The sequence below is a fragment of the Colletotrichum gloeosporioides genome, assembly GCF_011800055.1.
Source record: "Colletotrichum gloeosporioides strain Lc1 chromosome Unknown consensus_31, whole genome shotgun sequence".
NCBI classification, from domain to species: domain Eukaryota; kingdom Fungi; phylum Ascomycota; class Sordariomycetes; order Glomerellales; family Glomerellaceae; genus Colletotrichum; species Colletotrichum gloeosporioides.
In genome coordinates, this window is record NW_025544676.1 from 228,850 (window position 1) to 249,670 (window position 20,821).

Genomic DNA, 20,821 nt, shown 5'->3' on the forward strand with positions numbered 1-20,821 from the left:
GGCCCCATTTGAAGAAGGTCTTGGCTCTTCAGGCTGTTTGGACGCTTATTTTGCTCGTATGCAGTGAGTCGAGATGTACATATCAAAGACGACAGTCTTCACGGTCTTTGGAACATTGATACGCAACTAACACCCGGCGGGTGTCTTTACTACGGGTAGGGAGGTTCCAAGATGGTTCGAACCATTCTAGAACCGCGAGGCATTGGATAGAGTACATGGTTATTGATATTGCTATTATGGTATCGCGGGAATTCATTTATATGAATTAGACAGCCCCTTACCAAATCACTACCCAGAGCACGTGAGAAATCCTGTCAGCCATGGAAACGACATTGATACGAGGGTATAAAAAGGGACGCATTCATGCTTTTCTGCCCCGTTCCCCAACGTCTGTCTCATCAGACGAATGACTGGACCTTCTCTCGGGTTATAATTATCACATACTACGAGCGGGCTCAAACCTGATACTGTCATCATGCTCAGAGACTGAGCCGAAATTACCTTCGCCGTCCAAACTCCCCTAATCATCCAGCAGTTCTTCTCAACTATTCTACAAATGTGCTAGAGATGAACGATTCCAACATCGGGAATACATGAAGCCTCTGGAGTAAACGCACTACTTCGTGGCCGAAAGCCGTCGTCTTTAGGCCGGAAAGTCTTCCATTACACAGCATTGTTACTCATATTTAAGATGCACTCTGAGCAACGAATGTATTGTTGGTTTCGGTCGAATAGTGGCGCGATAGTACACGCTTATGACTGTTTCATAGAATGGGCGAGACAAGTCTTGCATAGGACAGATCGAGATGCTCCGACCAAGGTGTACAGTCAAGCTCTGCCTTGCTCCCAAGCGGACTGGAGTTGCCTCCGACTGCAGGGCATTTACATCATATAAAGAAGGTATCATATGTTCCCCCAAGAGAACAGGTAAATGGGTTCCCTTCAAACTCCATCATACTGCGAAAAAGAGAACCGATCAATCCCGTCATCCCCTGAATTGTTCTCACTGTCTGAGATCAAATCAACTTCAGTCCAGACTCCCATGTGTCGTCTGACGCCTCTATAATCCATCAAGCTCACGGGTGTATTTCGCAATCATTCATGGGGTTTCTCAGGGGCAAAGCTTTACTCATAGTTGCAGTCTATCCCCTCAAGGTCAAACCGCCACTGGCTTACTGGAGTGCTGTCGAAAGAGGCGCTTCTCATTGTTTGATGTCTCTATCTGGATACAGACAGGCTTTAGAGGAATTAAATTCGATACGTTGTGAAATAACAACATAGACATTGCCGTTTTATAGCTCCCACAGGAGATGCTAATCGCCGGGCTGTCACTGTCGAAGCACGTCTCCTCCTAACCACCAACTGTAATATCCTACGCTAAACGAAGTATTATATATATACCAAACAAAAGGCGCATCAAACAAAGCCACGGGGCAAATGGCACCCAGAACCACCAGCATGTCAATGTTTAAGCTTAGTGAACTGACTTGATTGTTCAACCAAAGACCCGACTCCCAGCTGGATCTTACGTATCCGTCAGATACATCTATCCATCTTGCGTGTATTCCCACAAAATAACGGAAGAATGAAAGAGATGACAAACGATGCTAGGTCGCTGAACAAACCACAGTAACATTGGTTATCAAATAGGCAGCTTCGAGATACTGCTCAACATACCGAGACACAGCCAGAGGAAGCACAAGCTCCGTCCTTTCACGATCCACTGCAGGGCTTCAAATATCATTGAATGAACGTATAAGTAAACATCCTCGATTGATCATTCAATCTCATTAACACCTCTAGGCCTGCGATGAAGACATCCGCAGACAGGGGGATCAAACCTGATCTCTGAAGTATCAGTGTGATACTCAGATGACGTACATTGTACTGCATCCTCAGTTCGACCTTCAGCCGTGGTCAAATAAAGGGAGATAGTGACAGCTCGTTTACGCTTAGCTGCCTGATCTTTACAGCCCGGTTTATACCGCACTCAGCCGTCATCGACACGGCGATGTGGGGTTGTCTTCCGGACCTGGCGCCGAAACAGCGGCCGAAAGGAGAGAATGACATGCATGAAAGACAATTACTAGAACTTGATCTAGAACTTTTGCCTTTTGCCTTTTGTAAAACTCCATAGAGAAGAGAGTCCATGGGACGCACGTAAGGAGGGAGCGTATGCTTATTTCATGCCAATCTAGCAGTCCAACGAAGGGCCGTCAGACTACAGCATTATGCGCGATATCGTCACATCAACTTGGCAACGAGCGTATGAAGTTTCCCATAGAAATGTTTTGGTCTTGAATGGATACAGAGTATGTACAAGAATGGCACGAAGAAACAAGGAATACAAAACACCAGAAACCCAATGCAAGAGATACGACGTGTGTCACCCTTTTGTCTCGTTCCGTTCCCGTGTTTTACACATTGCTCTTCTCAAAAAAGGATGAAAACTTGAATGCTACCCGGCCGTTGTGTGAATGGTATGCCCGTTGAAAAAATAACTTCTCCCCATCTCCCCAAAAAGCCCAGTTTGGTCCCTAAAGTACAGAGTTTGTCGAAGCGAAAGTTGGTGTCTCTTTTTGAATGAATCTTTCATATCGTCATAATGCCACATAACGTCGATGAAAACGTGATGCGAGTGAAAAAGGCGTTGGAAGAGCAGCTCAGCCAACCATCTAGTGGCGGCGGTGAGCCTTGGCGTGAGCAGCGACGTGGCGCTTGCTGTTGCCGCCCTTGTTCTGGTACTTGTCGAGGCAGAGGCCGAAGGCGGAGTCGCAGCCGCAGCCGCAGTGGCGCATGCTGCTGCCGCAGGTGCCCATGGGCGAGCAGCAGTATCCGAAGCCGCTGCCGGAGCAGGTCTGGCCGTTGGCGGCGGTGCCGCACTTACCGTCGGTGGAGACGTTGGACGCGCCGCCGGTGGCGCTGGGGGGGGCGGGAGCAGCGGAGGAGGCGACGGCGGTGGGCTTGACAGCGGGGGCGGAAGAGGTGGCGACGGGGTCCTCGGCGGCGTACTCGGCGGAGGCGGCAGGGGCGGAGGCGGCGGCGACGGGGGTGGAGGAAGCGACGGGGGTGGAAGCGACGGGGGCAGCAGAGGAGGCGGCGGAGGAACCGGTGTTGGAGGAGGCGGAGGAGCCGAGGAGGGCGAGGTTCACGGCTTCGGGGATGGCACCAGGGGCGGGGACGGTGGAGGCAGAGATCTGGTTCTCCGGGGGACCGTTCCAGTTGCCGGCGGTGCACTGGTCGGAGATGACCTTGCACATGCCCGAGTTCCAGGCGTCGCAGTTCTTGGAGCCGGTGGGGGGAGCGGAGGCGAAGCACTTCTCACCCTGGGCGTAGCAAGCGTCGACCTGGTCCCAGCAGCCCACCTGCGTGCTGTAGGTCTCGAGGGGGACACCGCACCAGTTGCCAACCTTCAGGAGGCAGTTGGAGGGGACGGCGCCCTCGATGTCCTTGGCTGCGAGAGCCATGACGCCGGAGGAGGAGCCGCTGGGGCTGTAGGGCTTGGGGCCGGGGACAGTGTAGGTGGAGGAGGGGTTCTGGGAGCTGTCGTAGAGGTTCCAGTTGTTGCCGGGCTCGGAGCCGTCGACGTAGCCGGGGATGCTGACGGCGTACTCGGAGGGGATGTCGAGGGATCCGGAGGGGCCGTCCTCGATGTAGATCTGGGCGCAGCCGACGTAGTACTGGGGGTCCTTGAGGGAGACGGCCTGGTGCAGGGCGAGAATCTCGGGACGGGCGAGGTAGTAACCGGCGGGGAGGCCGGAGGGGAGCTCGACGGTCAGGAGACCGTTGTTGGCGATGAGCCTGTCGACACCCCACTTGCCCTCGCTGTCGAGACCGTCGTCCCAGATCTTGAACCAGCCGGAGCCGGCGGCGGCGGAGGTGAACATGTCGTCGACCTTCTTGAGGTAGACGGAGACGGGACCCCTGTGGGACGGGTCGATGGAGCCGGACTGGCGGGCGTCGGGCCACTGGCGGAACTCGAAGGTGAGCTTGGAGCTGCCGGCGGCGGGGCAGACGTAGGCGACGGCGTTGGCACCATCCTTGCCTGCGAGTGCGTCAGTATCAATCTCATGATGTTGTTTTTGGATGCGTGTAAGTCTGAGCGTCGTCTGGGATTTTGGTGGAGACGCTAGAAGCACGATGGATCAGGAATAGAACTTACCGCAAGCCATGTCGTCGCTGGTCAGGCCGGCGACGGGAGAGGTGGCGATGTCACCCTCCATGGGAGTACGGATACAGGTGGCATCTCCCTCAGACTCGCCGTTGATGTAGAGCTTGGAGAGCATGGTGTGGGCGTTGGCGACGGAGGCCATGGCCAGGGCGACGGTGAGGAACTGCATGGTGGGCAAAAAAGGTGGGTATCCTGTTGTGACTTTTGTGCAAGAAGTGATGCTGATCGAATGCGATATTTCTGTAGCAGGCCTGCTGAGAGTCGAAGTTTCCGAGATCGAAGTTTGGTCGAGGTCGAAAAGGGTTCGAAAGTCTAGAGGGAAGGACCGTGAATGGGTTGTTCAAGCGCTTGGCTTAGACGATGTGTGTATGCAAGGAGCGGACTGTTCAACAGCAACTTTTCTCGATGAGAAGAAGTGGAGTGAATGAAGGGCAAGTGCAAAAAAAGGACTTGGCCCAAGATATGTTTTCTGTATAAGGAATGGAACGTTCGTTCAGACTGAGCAGAGACGAACAAGAAGGGAGTGTGGTATCAGCGGCCAGCTGTGGTGTACAGAAAGTCGATGGAGCCAGGAGAGCAAGAAGGGAGGCCCGTTATCGAGGGCGAGATGCCTCGATGGGTTTATATCATCCAACCAACAGACCACAACCCCGGCCTTCCATGACAAGTCAGCCAAAAACTAGGCCCGATTTTAAAAAAGCAGGGGAGCCAGGGCTTTGCAGCCGCCCTCGTCATCCTGTTGGATGGAGTCATGGTGCCTGGTCCACGGGAGGGCTAGGAGCGTTTGGATGGTCTTGGGACTGGACTGGGAGAGGGTAAGAGAGGGACTCAGGTCAGGGAGAGACACTGTAGCTATTCGCTCACTCACTCACTCAGACTCGCTCAATCAACCCGCTTGCACCCCCTTTGGACCTGCAGGTCCGCTCCTGCATGGTCCCAGGGTAGGGCCCTGGGAATAGCCCAAGTCTCCATCTCATCTCGTCTCTGTCCAGTGTGCTTTCAGCCCGCCCCCATGCTCGGTGCAGAGGCCCCCATGTTCCCGCCTTGCAGGTTACATGCAGTGGCGCTAGCGCGCAGTTCTGCCGAGGAGGAACTGGGAAGGAGGAGGAGCTCATCAGCAAACAGCAGCAAATTGCCGCCGGAGCAAGAGAAACAGAGAAAGAAAGCTGGTGCTGCTCAATGGGACGGTAAGGTAAGGTACGGGCGGCGTACGGTACCCAGCAGAGAGGGTCAGATCATGGCCACGGCGTCCGGGAACCCAGGACTGCTGCAACGCTGGCCCATGCCAAGAGAAGCCGATGCCAGTCCCGGGCCAGGTGTTGGGCAAAACAAGCCTACGGGTTGCCTTCGATTTCATATTGCAGGGTGCCGTGGCGTGCGCTAGCGGGCAAACGGGGAGGGAAAGATGAAACGGAGGAGGGGCGGCGCCGGAGCGGGGCGCCTTCTCTTAGTGTCTCTCTCTCTCTCTCTCTCTCTCTCCAGGGCAGGGCTCCCTACGGCGTAAGTCTTCTGCTCGGGGAATTAAAGCAGACGGGAAGACCTACGCAGTAGGGGCCCTGAGTCGCTGCTGTCTGTCAGGCACCAGGTGCGGGCGGTACGCATGCGCTGCTGTGGGTTGCAGTGGTGTGGTGATGGTGCAGACTGCAGTTGCAGCGGCAGCTTCAGACAAGAAACGACAAACATGATCGACATGATAAACAGCCCGAGGCCGGGCGAATAGACGCGCGCTGGTTTGCAGCTCTTTTTTAGGGTTGCGTTTTGGGACCTTGGGTATGATGCATCTCGTCCCATCTTACCCTACCTTACCTTCCACCCCTGGCAGGTACAGATAACAGCATCCCGGGATAGCAACACAGTACAGATATCCGTATCCGTACCATGGGATGAATTCCCTCACCTTCAGCCTTGAGGATCCGCCGGTCTTTGCACTGTCTTGTTGGACTCTGGGCCTCCCCTCCTCCTCCCAATCATGTTGTCATCTCTCTTGTGGTTTCTCTCACATTCGATCTCGGGAGACGGGATGGACCAGGGCGGACAGACCGTCTAGACTCTGAAGGATGCAGATGAGAGGATCCGCACTAGAATGAATTTTTATTTTCCTTGATTCTCCCCGATACAATGTGATGGTGGAGGGTCTCCCGAGGAGGCTGAAGCGGCGTGCTGATTTCCATCGCATTGCGCCGCGTCCTCCAGCCGGGCGTCGATCCCCTGAAGCTTGTCGACAGCAGGCTCCAGCAATATCGGAAGCCGAAATGACAGATTCGGAGCGGGTCCCTCTCGACCCTCGGGTTTCCAAGGAATCAAACAGTTCAGACTGGAGCAACGCGCCAGCGCTGATTTCCTCGTCGAGGGGGAAACCTGGACCCCAGGGGCAGGGGAAGGCTGAGGAGAAGTGACAGCTTAGCTATCTTGGCGGTTTTTGGGGGTGGTTTTCTGACGGCAACGACGACGACGACGCTGTCGCGAAAGCCTGACGTGAAGGAGGGCCAAGCTGACTTCAGACTGTGAATGTAACCTACGGCATTGTTGGTTGGCGGGTTATCTAATCTGACAGGGTGGCGGGAAGGGGGTCATTGTCGGATGGATGGTTCGTCTGAAAGTGATCTAGAAGGAGGAAAAGCGACGAACAAACGAAGGAAGCGAGCGAGACGTTCCAATCAACTCCTGACTATCAGCGTCCGTACCCCCGTCGGCTGATGCCCGATGTTGGGTGACGGGCTTGTTGACGGATTATGGCTGATCTGTCTTCCCGGCGAGCCTCAAGCCCCCAAAAGACACGCGCTACAGGTTCGTCCAGTGTGTGTGCCTTGCAGTAGTGTAAACAGTAAGCTTAACGTTAGGGGGGAGGGAGGACGAGCGGGTTTGGGTAAACGGACGAGGGCCGTTGGGAAACATTTGCCGTGGGTGATGGCTGCTGCACTGGGTACCTCCCCTATATTTCTCCTCTTCCTCAAACGCACTTAAGCAACTTAAGCCCTTAAGCTTGACACCCTAAAACTGGGCCTGCGACCCGAACAAGCAAACACACAGAGGCCAGAACGAACGGACCAAGGAAACAAAACGTGACGAAACCACAAAACACTGGGACACAGCAGTGACGGTACACGTTGTCGTTGTCGACGGAGACGGTCCTACAAGCTGGAACCTTGGTTCTGGCAACTGGACTCGTGGACGGTGGAACCGTGGACTCGCACGCGCCAGCGCCGTCATCAGCGACTTTCCCTGTCTCCGTGAGATTTCTTGGTTGATGGCACCGCAACATTGCAACGGCACACGGGAGACGGGAGAGTGCGCAAACTGCTGCCGGCTGCACTGAACAGCAGACACCCAATGCACACACTCCCCCGGGCCCCGTCCGATGTTTGAGGCTGCTCCGTTTCCCAGATCGCGCGCCAGAGGAGACCTGCAAACGCCTCCCGATTGGCAGCTGGAGCCACGCAGCCGCCAGTCTTTCCAGCAGCAGCCGCCGCCGCCACCTTCGTGACCTTGCCGAATTCAACTACTGCGCTCCTTTCCTCCCCCACATCGAGCACCATCAGCCGCCCTGCCTCCCTGAATCAGATTTCAGAAGCCGATGAGAGACAGGCTGCGATTCGATCTCCGTCGTTCCGATGCCGAGACGCTGGCGCTTGTCTAGACGCAGCAAGGAGAACACACACGTGCATAGCAGGGAGGAGAAGGGCAAGGGTAAAAAAAATCAAGCAAGTTGCGAACCTCAAATCTCGCTGCACAATGCCCGGCCCAGTTCGAGTCTTCGACCCATGGTTCGTTTTTTTACTGCGTGTGAAAAAAGGAGGTGGGAACTCCGGGTCTCCCGTGGACGCGACTCCGTCCACATCTCGGACTCCCACTTCTCGCTTCCCTGCCCCGATTCGCTCGTTCATTCACTCGTTCCCGTTCACCATCATCCATATCTCATCACCCTTGTTCCTGTGTGTTTTGTTTATCGCTCAGTGGTCTCGTTGCTTTGTTTGGCCGAATTCTCAATCCCCGTCTAATTAACTAACCCATGAATCCATACCATCCACATGGGCATTCAATATGCGTATATTCATCTGTTTGCTAATGATTCGTCAGTCTGACTACCTACTATCCGAAGGTGAACCCGCCGCAGCGCTCTCGTTTCCGCACTACGTACACAAACACACAAACAGAACAGTCTGGTAAACCCGATTGACTCGGGCACTCGCCGAGCCCCCATCCCTTCTCCATATCATTCGCGGACCGCAGCACAGCGCAGCCGCAGCCGCAGCGGCTGTGTCACTCTCACTGAGTCGCCAACTCCCATGCCTCTCCAATGACGCCGATTCGTATGCAAAGTAGATCCTCGCCCGGTCCGAGCTCGTGTATGTACAGACCTGGGGAGAGAAGAAAACAATACGCAAGCCACTTGATTCACTTTTTCCCTTCTTTACGAACAACAATACGGGCCGTAGAATGGAACAAATGCACGGAAGAAACGCATTGTTGCACGCCCGTCCAAAAGAACAGACAATATGCGAGCGACATTGCCTCTCTAGCGCAGCTCCTCTGCCTCAGAGACCGTCCTTCGTCCAACCCCTTCGGTCTTGGCAAAAAGGGGACAAGCCGTCAGTGTAGCGAGTAGATGACGTACGCCATGTTGTGGAATGTCATTGGGAGGTGTTCAAGACACTATTGTTTTTGAACTTGCACAGGAAATGCACCGTCTAGGCGAGAATGGTAACCATATTGGAGAGGGGAGAAGGTTTTTTCATGAGTCAAACTGCGCGGGGTTCTCCAAAAGAGACCAGTTAGACCGGACCAGAGGCCCATGAGAGCTGAGTTGGTCTACTTGAAGTTCAACCGTCGTCAGCTCCTCCGATGCCACCTCGCCCTCTTTCGCCCAAACGCCCACGGAAGCTACAAGCATACCCAACGTAACACCAGGTCTATGCCAAAAATGCTAGCACAGTAGCAAACCGCCCCCGTGTCCTCTCGCGTACTAATGCTGCTCGCTTTTTCTAATGATAAGGTCAAGGTGGGAGAGTTAAGAAGTGTTGTTTCCTTTTGATACATAGTATTGTACACGCCAAGAGATCGTTGAAATCGTGGGGTATCCTCTTTTTTTGATCCGGGGGAGTTGATTTTTGTTTGTTTTACATTATCATATCCTTACAATTACATTTCCTTAAGACTCGTTGATCTTGGCCAGAATCCTAAAGCGCACGCCCAGTCAGCCAATGTTTGGTCTTCAAAACTTGATCGCTTCCCGAGAGCAAATAGACAGCAGAATACTGCCGCAGGTATGTACAGGTGCATGGTGACACCTCGGGGGCAGGAAGGGCAAACTTACTCGCTGTCGCGGAAGAGCTGGTACTCCTCCTCGCCGACCTTGACGGGGGAACCGCCGAACTGCATTGCACCTCGTCAGCATTCTTGTCCACGTCCTGTCACATATCGCCGTGCTTCCAAAGAGAGGAGAAAGCTCACCTGGGGAATCAGAACACGGTCACCCTGGGCGACGCCCATGGGTAGTCTGTTGCCCTTCTTGTCGAGGGCGCCGGGGCCGACGGCGAGGACCTTGGCCTCGTTGAGCTCCTTGACGCTGGACTCGGGCAGGAAGATGCCGCTGGCGGTCTTGGTCTCAGCCTTGACGCGCTGGACGAGGACGCGGTCCAGGAGGGGGACGAGGGCGCGGATGGAGCGGACGGAGGTGGCCTGTATTCATGGTGTGTTAGAGTGCGTTCTCACTTTTTCAAAGTTAGGGACAGCGCAACTGCGCCGTCAATTGGCGTCCTCCGACATCCAGCAACAGGCATTGGGTACAGAAAAGCCGAGACATCACAATGTAGCACTGCAAAGTCGCAAGACGAAGGGGCGCAACGTACCATTGTGAAGATTGAAATTGATCAGTGACTGAAGCGCAACTGCAACGTGAGGAGGAAAAGTGGATGGACAACGAGTACTGGAGGCGGGTACGGGGAACGAACTTTATGCCTTGAAGCTATTCCAAGAGCTTCCAGAAAGTCGACAATTTTTTGGGTCGATCGGCCGAAAGATTTTCCCGGTGCCCCACCACGACTGTCCAGTCCAACCCCTCGTCGGGCCGAGGAAGGACAGCGGCTCATTCCGACTTCGCAAATCAGATCGCGGAATCGCGACATCATGCCAACGATAAGCAGATAAGCCGCATCACACCTTGCTTGCCAGATTAGGCAAGTCGCTCTCACACGATCACAAGCAGAAGGTCAGAACAATATCGTCTCACACCAACTAGTATTATCTACCTATCTAATGTCATTGAAATGATACAAGCCCGTGAGCTACCGCTGCCATCTACACTGTTCTGAACGCAAGACCCAAATCACCCGCTCTAAATAAGAGAGTCATCGCTGTATCGTCACCCTCGGGACGCTCATGCCATGCCAATTCTCACCCGCGCCCAATCCCAGTTCCGCTCTCCTTCCCTGATATCCTAAACGCCGGGATCAACATGCAATTTCAACTTCGTTCGGAACCCATATCTCGCGGTCTATTTCTGGGGCGCCGGCGGCTCCAGAGTGTGAACGTGGTCTTCAGCATGAATAACATGACCCGGCTCGGGCTGTTGGCAAATGACCGTATTCGCAACCCAAGGCTCCTCCATGATTTCCTGCATCGTCGCTCGCTGCTTGACCTTGATCTCAAGCATGCGTCCGATAATGTGTCGGCTCTCTCGGGGAAGTAGCCGCAGGATTCTCCATGGGCCCCTGATGACCTCCTTCTTCTCCGGCTGCTGTCCGTCGGATTTGCCTGAGGAAACGGTCGTGGTGGTGGTCCCCTGAGCGGGCTGGGCCTCGCTTTCCTTTTCTTTGTGTTCCGACTTGTGATGGTGCTTGTGTTCGTGTTTGCCATCCTCAAACATGTCCCGTTGCGGTGTATTTGAGAGGTCGTTGGTCGACTTGGAAGGCATGATCAGCTTTTTCGGATCATGACCCGGAGTCGGCTCAGCCGCAAACAGCTTGAATGAGTTATCGGTCATGCGAGGAACCTTCCAGGGAAACCTGCGCAGACTCATACAGCAGTATATGATTGCGAGAGACCAGATATCAACGGCCTGAGGGTCGTACTTTCGCTCGTCGTAGACTTCAGGGGCCAAATACGGGTCCGAACCCACGATGCCTGCTAACGTTAGCTTTAAATCACGGTAAGCAAGCGTAGCTACTGACCTGATGCGAGAACAATGTCGTTCTCAAACGGGTACTTGAAGACATGGGCACTGCCAAAGTCGATGATCTTCATGATACCGTGCTCACTAACCACGACGTTGTCAAGCTTCAAGTCCCGATGAGCCAGACCCATGCTGTGCAGATATGTCACGCCGTTCAGGATCTGGAGGAAACAGCAGCCGACTTCCTCCCGTGTCATCCTGCCAGTCATAACACAGGCAAAGAGATCGTAGGGTGCGTATTCCATCACCTCGTACCATTTGCCCTTCTCCTGGAGTATATCCAGGGTTTCGATGATGTTGCCGTGGTGTAGAGTGGAACCAACGCAGAACTCGGCCGTCAACTTCTTCACATACTCCTTCTCGGTCTCGTAAGAATGTCTGGGACGGAACTCCTTGACCGCAAAAACCACGCCGTCCTCGCTCCTCTTCATCAACCTCACAGATCCGCCAGCGCCAGATCCAAGGACCCTGCCGAGCTTGCCGTACTTCGAGGTCAATCCGTGATCGTCACCAAAAGGCAGCTGATGAGCAGAAGACCTTGTAGGTGGAGTCTTGGCGCCAGAGCGAATCGAAGACGGTGAAGCTTCCCTCTTCATCTTGTGGTGACCGCCGACCTTGAAAAATCTCTTCAAGTCCGCAAAGGACCCTTGTCGGCTAGAGATGCTAGCCGCATCGTCGTGAGGGACCTGGAGCTCGTCACCGTGACCCTTCAGATTGCCCAATATCCCGGAGTGACGCTTTTCGGTAGTACGACCCAGGCTCGACGTTGAGCCGGAGGGGGACCCATGCTTGTTCTTTCTCCTGGAGAAGACGAATCTCGAGTCGATGGTCCCACGTTGAGGATTTGGAGCTTGGGGTTGGCGCTTGTGAGCGGCATACGGGTCGTTGGCGTCTCCGCCGGGCGTCATTGGCTTGGAGTAGTACATTGAAGCCCGAGATGGACTAGATTCTCGGGAGACAGGCACGGATCCGCCCGGGCCGATAGAGAACATGCCTTTCCTGTGCGATCTCGCGTCGTGGTCTCTGTCTTCTGCGGATGCTGATCGTTGAGCAACTTGCTCGGTCGACTTTGCGCGGACCGGCATGCCTTTTCTTGTCGACGACGGGGGCGACGTGTCATGAGAAGAAGAAGCCTGTGGGGTGATGACCTGAGGCTCGCTCGAGGTGGTCTTCCGGGCATCGTCATGGCTAACGCTCTTCTTGGTTGGATCTTGGGGGTCGGTACCCGCCGGGGTCAGGGGAGGTGACTGCATCGGGTGCACCGGACCAAAACGCGGCGATTTCGGACCACTGGAATTCGGGGTCGGAAGCCTGCTGTTGTCGGACTCTTCTTCGCGCGAGCAGACCTGGTCGAAGGGGAGAGATGTCAGTAAGAGCCGGTGGTGCAGGCTGGCGTGTGCGACGCAGTGGACATGGCAGGTTGGAATAGCTGGCTTGAGGCAAAGCAAGAGACTTTTCAAGGATGCCTCTGCTTAGAGGCGCCATTGAGACCAGTCCTTGGTGGTTGTGCAGCATACGATGTGCCCGGGGAAGAGGGGCCTAAACATTGAGGCGGTGTTGGCGGTAGAGGTGGAGGGGTAAGGCAGGTAGGACGGGAGGTATGTGCTTTGAAACGTAGAGCATCCGGGGCGAAAGCCCAAGCAAAAAGCAGAAGACGTCAAGATACTCCAAGCTAAGGATATGAGAGGACGAAATGGGCATGAGATGTACATACGCGTGATGCGGGCAGCGAGTATGGCTCAAAGCCAAAGACGTTCATCCGGCGCTGCTGCAACGGTGCTCCTTGGAGGGACTTGGAAAGAGCTCTCAGCTGATCGGGGGTGACCTCTGAGAGAGAAGCGTCTCCGAGAGCGGCATCGATGGGCGACTGGGTGTCGGTTGGTGATGTCGTGGTGACGGTAGGCGTAATCTCCTGGACGGAAGAAGCGAAGCGGACGGCGGGCGCATCCTGAGGGGGCATCTTGTCGTCTTTGTCGGCATCGGAGGAGGTGTTGAGCGCGTTGGGTGTGATTTCTGGGCATTGCGACAAGCGCAGCGGTCAGCACGAGATTTCTTGGGCATGAGCTTGGGCTTTGGCTTTGAGCGAGGGTGGGCATGGGCATCTGTCCGTCTGTCTGTCTGTTGGGTGAAGGGTGAGAGGAGGATCGGCTGGACTGAGGCGGACTGCCTGGGCGCGCTCCTCCATGGTGCTGCTATGCTGTGCTCTGCTTGCTGCGCTGGTACGGGTGCTGGTGCTGGTGCTGTGTGACTGTGACATGCGCAACAGATGAACCGAGGGCGGGGTTGCGCTCCGGAACAGACGGAAGGATAGGGCGTTTGTACCTGGGACTTTGATTTCCTCCTTCTGAGGATCGCGAGGGGGAGACGGGGCGGCCATGACCCCGACTGAAAGGATGACGATAGTCTACTCGGGCGTGTCGTTTGGCAAAGGCTGGTGTTTGAGGCGGGGAGAGTTGAGGCAAGTGGGAAGAAATCAAACAAATTCACACACAAAGTCGGGCTTGGGAAAGAGAAAAGTACGGATACCCAGGGACACGACGGGCAACCAGAGAGAGTGTGTGTGGATGCCGCCAATTGCGGATGGTGGGGCTCTGACTACAGCTAAAATGCACCGCATGGGTCACTTGTGACTTGTAGCAGTTGTGGTCGCAGTCGCATTGCAGTCGCTGTGTAATACCAAGCCTTGTGAAGGTGAACGAGTACTTGCGTGTAAGTACTCTGCCGTACTTGCCTGCCCAAAGGCTAAGTAAGCGTGTGCTAAAGTACCTACTTACCTTAGGTAGGTAGGTAGGTCGGAGGTATGGAAGAGGTCGGCATCGTGACTGGACCTTTTCTGCTGCATCAGATTCTCAAAAGGTACGGGTCCTTCTAGTTGCCCGTCAACCCGCGCCGCCAGTCAGAGGACGACGGGAGGAGGTACCCGGTACTCCCAGTCCCATCACAGGCTGATGAGAGGGAAAAAGATACAAGCTGACTGGTCGGGGCCGGCGTCCCTTATCGGGGGGAGCGGTGGGCTGGATAAGACACCGTAACACCGGAATGGAGCCTTTTCGGCCTTCTCCTGGGCTTCTGGGTCGTGGAACCGCTGAAGACCACTGGGGGCAGGTCGGGAGTCGGCTTGGGGCCGCTTGGAAACTGCCTAGGAAACGGGAGCAATACTTGGCAGCCCCCCCGAATCATGGATGCATTGCGCGTATCTGCATCAGGACCCAGCCGGAAGGCCCTGCTGTTCTGCCCTGCTGCCCTGTCTTGCCCTGCCTGTTTGGAAGCCTTCCTGTCCCTGTGGTGATCGGAATGTTCGATGTTCTATTTTTTCCAGAGGGCTTGTCCTTTTTCTCGGCTTTGCAGCCGTGACACATGCAGCAAGGTACTTTACCAATTTTACGAATCTCACAGGACCCCAAGACAATATCGATATTGACAGCCGGGTCTTGGCTGTTTGCTGTTCGGTCCGTCCCACCCCATCAATGACTACAATGGACGGAAAGAATTTTCTCTTTCCTCGCCTCCAGCTTCCTTCCTCCTGGCATCCATGAATCACTCCCTCCCTCCCGCCTAAACATCTGTTAGGTATTGCCCGCCATCTTATTTGGCAATGCAAACGACTGCTTTGGACCGGGATGAACGAGTCAAGCTCAACAGCAAACAACCCAGGCCAATCCAAACCCGTCGTCGCCCTCCCTCACAACAAACGAAAGAACGTGGATGCCAGATGCACGTCCCGTCTTCCCACCATTATCCCGTCATCCTTCGGCTTACACGAGCCGCGACGAAGCAGTCTCTGTCAGCTCTCGGCTAACAGACGGGGTTCTGATGAAATGATTGACAGGAACAGACGGACCAAGACCTCCACAGGCCCGGTCAATAACTCACTCACTTCACTAGCAGTTACCACACTTACATACCGAGACGTACCGCAGTACCGCCGCAACTCCGGTTCCAGCCCGACCCGGCGACGAGCCCAGCACTGTGGCGTAGGTGCTGATGTGTTGCAGCTAACTGCAGCATGAAAACAGCCATTGTTCCGTCACATGTGTCCGGCATCGAATCGGTTCCACCCTGGCGAAGCCTTGGAAGCCCTCTTGTGCAGCTGACAGGTCGATGCGATGCGATGGAACTGTTTGTCCAGGTACAGCGCCGCTTTCCAGGGGCAAGGTGGGCATCGATGCAAGCAAGCCAGCAGGCAATGGACGCTGAACCTGGACGATTGCCCGGGCCTGGACCTCTCTCCTCGTCGCACCCAGCGGGGAAGCTGAGGATGGAACTCAGCTTCGAAGCGCCGGCGCCGCACCGTTCGTTCCTTTACTGCGTGGTACTTCTCTGTGGTGCACAGGTAGGTTCTCACCTACTCGCCTTACATAACCAATAGCAGTGGGAACTCCCTCACACTCATCGGAGGTAACGTCAGCACTACGCAGCTCAGCAACCAGTACCTTGCAGCACATGACTTGGCTTTACCTCGCACATCTGCATCTGAACCAACTCCCCAAATGTGATCTCGATTTGCACGAAGCTTCTGACACTTAAACCCAAGATTCCCCACTGATGCGCTGGCAATCCGCTTGCATTCTCGTTCTGGACCTCTGATCGACCTTCTCACACTTCCAGGAGCTCAGCTCACGGAGAGTTCTCCCCTCTCGCCCCGTCTTAGACTCTGGCCAATCCGACCTGCACCGCTCACAGACCGTACCGTTGCAGCTTGAATTTCGTCATAGTTTGTCTATTCGACCTGCTGTCAAACTTATTCTGAACCATCGGACACTCCGCTAGTCGTTTCGATTGCCCACGGACAGCTAACCAGTCCAGAGTCATTGGAGACATGCAAGAGCGCGAGAACAGACTTCAGCTCTCCCAAGACGAGACACATGGTCGAAGTCAGTGCCTCCTCGGAACTAGGCACGCATACACCAGAACCGCAGCCGCTTCATGTCGCAAATGCCGCTAAACCACGCGACCAACGTAAGAAGCGTGGCAGCCATCTGCCACAATTTGGCCGCTGAAATTTCTCATTGCATCGTACAACGTACAATCTTCCCAGTTACTATTCTACCCCGTCTCCTCTCTGATATAATACAACAACACAGGCGCTCTTTTCTTGGTGAGGGAGATGGTATACAATTGGATAGTTTCCGCGCCTGACTCCGTTTTTGATGAGGGTATGTAACGTAGAAAATCGATTTGTCGAGGTTGTGGCCGAGAGTGGTCGCCCTATGGCACGACATTGAGGCCAATCGTCCTGCACTGGTAGATGATGGACCTGCAGAGAGATTCGAGGCTGAGGCCTGACAGGCGCGTCTCGGATTGCTTGATCTTGGCGATCTCGTACACGTGCTTCAAGCTGAGGGTGCCGACTGTCTCCTTGCCAGGGTTCGATGCGCCCTTCCTCTTCTTCTTGTTGCCAACTGGCACAATCGGCACCTCGGCGGCGTTCAGCAACAGCCACGATGTCTGCGGCGTTCGGATGTCGAAGTGGAATGAGCGGTCGCCGCGAACTGTGACTCGGCAGGGCATCGGCGTGCCGACGATGAGGTTTGCCGTCCTTGCATTGAACTCCTATATCGAAAGCCCCGTTAGCATTGATGTCTTCCAAGGCATGGTCGAACCGATGCCACCCTGAAAAAGAACAGAGCACGGTTGTTGGGCAGCAGGTGGCCATGTGTTCGTCGCAGCATTGGGATCGAGGGATCGAGGGTTGGCAGCCTCACCTTGCAAAAGTCCATCGACTTCACACCCTTGCTACCCAGCGCAGGACCGACGGGGGGACTGGGACTCGCCTGGCCGGCGCCGACAATGAGCTTCACGACCTGGTCGGCCACGGCGGCTCCTCTCTTCGACATGATGGGCGCGTATTGCAGGTGTTCTGACAATCCGGGGAGAGGGGGAGGTGGCGGCTAAAGTACCGTATGCGCCTTGCAAAACAGCCTCACTCAATCGAATCCGATGCTGAATGTGTTCGGAGATGGAAAATTTAGAAGCCTTATGCACTAGCCACCGCTAAACGTCCAAGCGACCGGGATGCTCGGGGAAGGAAAGCTCCACCCAGGCTCCCCTAGCCACAGTTTCACCGTCATTGGGTGGTGGGATGACCCCTCGGCCCCTCCGCCAGTTATTGTATGGGGCGGTCAGCTCCAACTTCTACCTTTCTGAAGCGCCTGGTTTCCATTTCCTCCTTCTTAACAACTCAACGAGCAGCTAAGTTTTGGAGATCAAGTCTTTGCTGTCTCACCCAAGTCACCTATTCCGAATCGCACCTAATACAATTATCCATCCGTCAATCCGACTTCTCCGGTCCGACACTGTCAACATGTTCAAGTGGGCGCAACAAAAGTACATACCAAGCCGCCCCCAACTCTTGCCCGTCCCAAACTGCCCCTGCTAACCTGCAATTCTGACAGGCTCGCCGATGTGGCGGGTACCCAAGAGCCCATCTACGGACCCTCAGCCATCAAGTCCGTCGCCGAGGAGGCCAAGGAGATCACCTTCACCGAGCTCAACAAGGACCATCTCAAATGGATTGCCGCCGACTCCACCTCGGTCGAGACGCAGAGCTTCTACCTGATGGGTGATGAGGGGCACATTGGAATGGCCCAGGTCATTTACAGCAACGTTGGGTATGTTGGCGCGTCGTTGCGCAACCGCGCGAGTGCGCACGCCCATCGTCGCCTCGATTACCTGCTAACCTCGCCCGTCTGAACAGCGGCATCCGCACGACCTGCCAGTTCAACGTCAAGATCTGGTATCCCAACAACTCGAAGCCCATGCTCTGGGAGGCCACCCCCCTCAACCACTACGAGGTTAGCGAAGATCGGTACTCCTTCTTCGCCGACGACTGCGCCGTCGAGCTGTCCGCGGACGGCACCTTCTACACCATCAAGAGCATGAACTCGGACAACGCTCTCGTCAACCTCAAGGTCACCCGCACCTCGCCCGGTTTCCACGCCGGCAAGACTGGCAAGACGTTGTTTGGCACCGACCTGTCTAAGCCCTGGGGCACCATGCGCCATGCCTTCTGGCCCCGTTGCGCCGTCGAGGGCACCATCACCACCAAGGCGGGCCCCGTCAACTTCACGGGCAGGGGTTTCTACGTGTACGCGCTGCAGGGTATGAAGCCTCACCACGCCGCCGCCAAGTGGAACTTTGTCGACTTCCAGGGCCCCAACTATTCGGCCGTCATGATGGAGTACACCACGCCGCCCTCGTACGGCTCAACGGTGGTTAGCGTTGGTGGCATCGCCAAGGACGGCGAGCTGATTTACGGCGGCGTCACGCAGACTGCCACACACACCAAGTCCAAGAGTGATAGCGTCAACGAATGGCCCGAGCCCGAGGAGATCAAGTTCACCTGGTCCGGCAAGGACAAGGATGGCAAGGCAGTCGATGGCTCCATCGTGGGCGCCTTGGAGGAGAGACTCGACAGGGTGGACGTTCTGGCTGAGGTTCCTGGCTTCGTGAAGAAAATAGTAGCTGGAACGGCGGGCACCAAGCCATACATCTACCAAGTAAGCTCATGTAGCCTCAAGCAGTCGATTCTCTAGCTAACAGCCTGCCAGTTCTGCCCGACAAAGAACAAGCTTTCCTTGAAGCTTAAGATCGGAGACCAAGAGATCTCCGAGGAAGGACTTTGCTACTGCGAGTCCACCTTCATTTCTGAATGAGAATACCGTAGACCTTGACTAATGGGGGCTCCTTGGGTAAATATGGCCCGGTGCGGTTTGGCGTTCTGATGGGGCTCAGGTCACTCGTTCCTGCTCGGTTATTATTCATAAGACTGTTCTAATACATTACATTCTTCGCCTTGTACGCATGGCTCAATACGTGAAACTTTTGACATGATACTGCTCCTTCCACGTCTTTACTCCTGCCAAGACCAAGATCCGTGGCACCTGCCTGGAGCTCTAGGTTCTGATGAAACATGACGCAACGCAACTGCTTGTCTTGGATGCACAGTGTGCAGTCGATACCCTGCATGGATACACTGTTTTTGAGCAGGGGTCAGTCGCCGATAAGGTTGATAAGACACTAGAACGCGCCTGCAGCTACTGGGGGGCCTGGGCACCCCGCGCTAGTAGGTGCAAGCCACAGCAGTCGCGACGGCCGGGGGCATATCTAAACAATCAACTTCCTTGTCGACGCCCCTTCTTGCTACCAAACTCACGAACAACACCTCACAAGTTACCTACAGTCAATCCCATCTAGACCACCATCCGAAGACCACGCTCACTAGGCACGCATCCAAGAACAACTCGCAATAATGCCACCCATGCCAGCGTCCCGCGGGGGCCCTGGCGGTGGAAAGAAGGGCACCGGCAAAGTCTCTGGAGGAAAGGTTCTCCCGGGACAAGGTGCGAAGCGCCACCGGTATGTCAGTCTCCAGGTCTATACCAGCGTCTAGGTGAGATCAGGATACTGACGTGGTGAACAGGAAAATCATGAAGGACACAATTCGCGGCATTAGTACGTGTGCTGGATCGCCCAAGGTCTTACAGACATGTGGGGACAGCGGCTAACACTATCTTTCCACATAGCCAAGCCCGCTATTCGGTGAGTTTGACTTCTCTGTCTGTTTTCGAGGGTTTGATTCCCTACTGCTGTTCTATGATCTCCTAAGTCAGAGTATGGGGGCTCCTGCACTTAGTGTTGAGGGTTAGGAAGGAGCGAGAGTGGGCCTTGAGACGCTCCTGCGTTGTGCGCGCTTCCTCCTTCCTTCTTCCCACATCTCTCCTTCAGCGCCTGCTCCCGATAGCCTACTTCTTCAAAGCGGAATCAAAAGCTAACCTTCATCCTCCAGTCGTCTCGCTCGCCGTGGTGGTGTCAAGCGTATCTCGGCTATGATATACGATGATGCGCGCAGCGCTTTGAAGGATCGACTGACGGGTGTACGTGTCGAACTACCAACGTTCTTCAAGGCCATCTGGACTAACGTAACCTCAGATCATCCGCGATTGCATTACGTACGTGGAGTACCGCGGAGCTAAGACGATCACTATCTATGATGTGAGTTTCTCCCACTTTTGGCCTCCATCTTGACTTTTTCACAGATGCAGCTGACTTGAGGATACTTATGCTGACATCTCTCTAGGTCATTCATTCCCTCCGCCGCCTTGGAGCGCCAATCTACGGTTTCGACCCCGAGACCTATGATCCTAGAAAGCGCAAGGGCTCCGGCCAGTAAGGCAACCAACGTGTTGTCCTTTTAACTACTACTGAGATATACCTACTGGGTTACGGCACATTACCATGAACGCATGAAGCTTTTCCGTGGGAATGGCCGACATCCGCGTCTACTGTCTAATTGACGAATAGAGAGAGCGAATCTTTAGCTTCTCGAGACGCGTTTGGTCATCCGTTGAGAATGGAAATAGGCGCCGGCATGATGGGACAAGAGACTGCCACGACTGTTTTTCAAGCCTGTTCTAACACGGCTGCTACAGCACACGTTTGTCATAGGATACACTTGTGTCGAGGGGGACACGCGGACA

General features: G+C 54.9%; 5 protein-coding genes across 5 annotated transcripts; 2 read left to right on the forward strand and 3 right to left on the reverse strand.

Annotated features, from left to right (window-relative positions):
- Window positions 1-2,675: 2,675 nt before the first annotated feature.
- GCG54_00013506 (putative endo-beta-1 4-glucanase D) lies at window positions 2,676-4,340 on the reverse strand (the record flags this gene model as incomplete). The annotated part of the gene is made up of 2 exons (XM_045413359.1): window positions 2,676-4,045; window positions 4,163-4,340. The coding sequence occupies 2 exons, from the start codon at window positions 4,338-4,340 to the stop codon at window positions 2,676-2,678; spliced, it is 1,548 nt and encodes a 515-aa protein (XP_045266331.1).
- A 4,980-nt stretch (window positions 4,341-9,320) lies between these two features.
- GCG54_00013507 (Serine/threonine-protein kinase oca2) lies at window positions 9,321-13,355 on the reverse strand (the record flags this gene model as incomplete). Its single annotated transcript, XM_045413360.1, has 6 exons — window positions 13,057-13,355; window positions 11,341-12,688; window positions 10,701-11,293; window positions 9,623-9,850; window positions 9,486-9,544; window positions 9,321-9,348 (listed from the first exon to the last, which is right to left on the reverse strand). The coding sequence occupies exons 1-6, from the start codon at window positions 13,300-13,302 to the stop codon at window positions 9,321-9,323; spliced, it is 2,502 nt and encodes an 833-aa protein (XP_045266332.1). The 5' UTR covers window positions 13,303-13,355.
- Window positions 13,356-16,550: 3,195 nt separating this feature from the next.
- Window positions 16,551-17,179, reverse strand: GCG54_00013508 (54S ribosomal protein L19; the record flags this gene model as incomplete). Its single annotated transcript, XM_045413361.1, has 2 exons — window positions 16,551-16,895; window positions 16,946-17,179. The coding sequence occupies 2 exons, from the start codon at window positions 17,177-17,179 to the stop codon at window positions 16,551-16,553; spliced, it is 579 nt and encodes a 192-aa protein (XP_045266333.1).
- Window positions 17,180-17,646: 467 nt separating this feature from the next.
- Window positions 17,647-18,997, forward strand: GCG54_00013509 (Survival factor 1; the record flags this gene model as incomplete). Its single annotated transcript, XM_045413362.1, has 4 exons — window positions 17,647-17,669; window positions 17,738-17,953; window positions 18,040-18,841; window positions 18,893-18,997. 4 exons carry the CDS (start codon window positions 17,647-17,649, stop codon window positions 18,995-18,997), a joined length of 1,146 nt encoding a protein of 381 aa, XP_045266334.1.
- A 596-nt stretch (window positions 18,998-19,593) lies between these two features.
- Window positions 19,594-20,514, forward strand: GCG54_00013510 (Histone H4.1; the record flags this gene model as incomplete). The annotated part of the gene is made up of 6 exons (XM_045413363.1): window positions 19,594-19,700; window positions 19,765-19,796; window positions 19,868-19,883; window positions 20,131-20,218; window positions 20,274-20,336; window positions 20,422-20,514. 6 exons carry the CDS (start codon window positions 19,594-19,596, stop codon window positions 20,512-20,514), a joined length of 399 nt encoding a protein of 132 aa, XP_045266335.1.
- Between the last annotated feature and the right edge of the window lie 307 nt (window positions 20,515-20,821).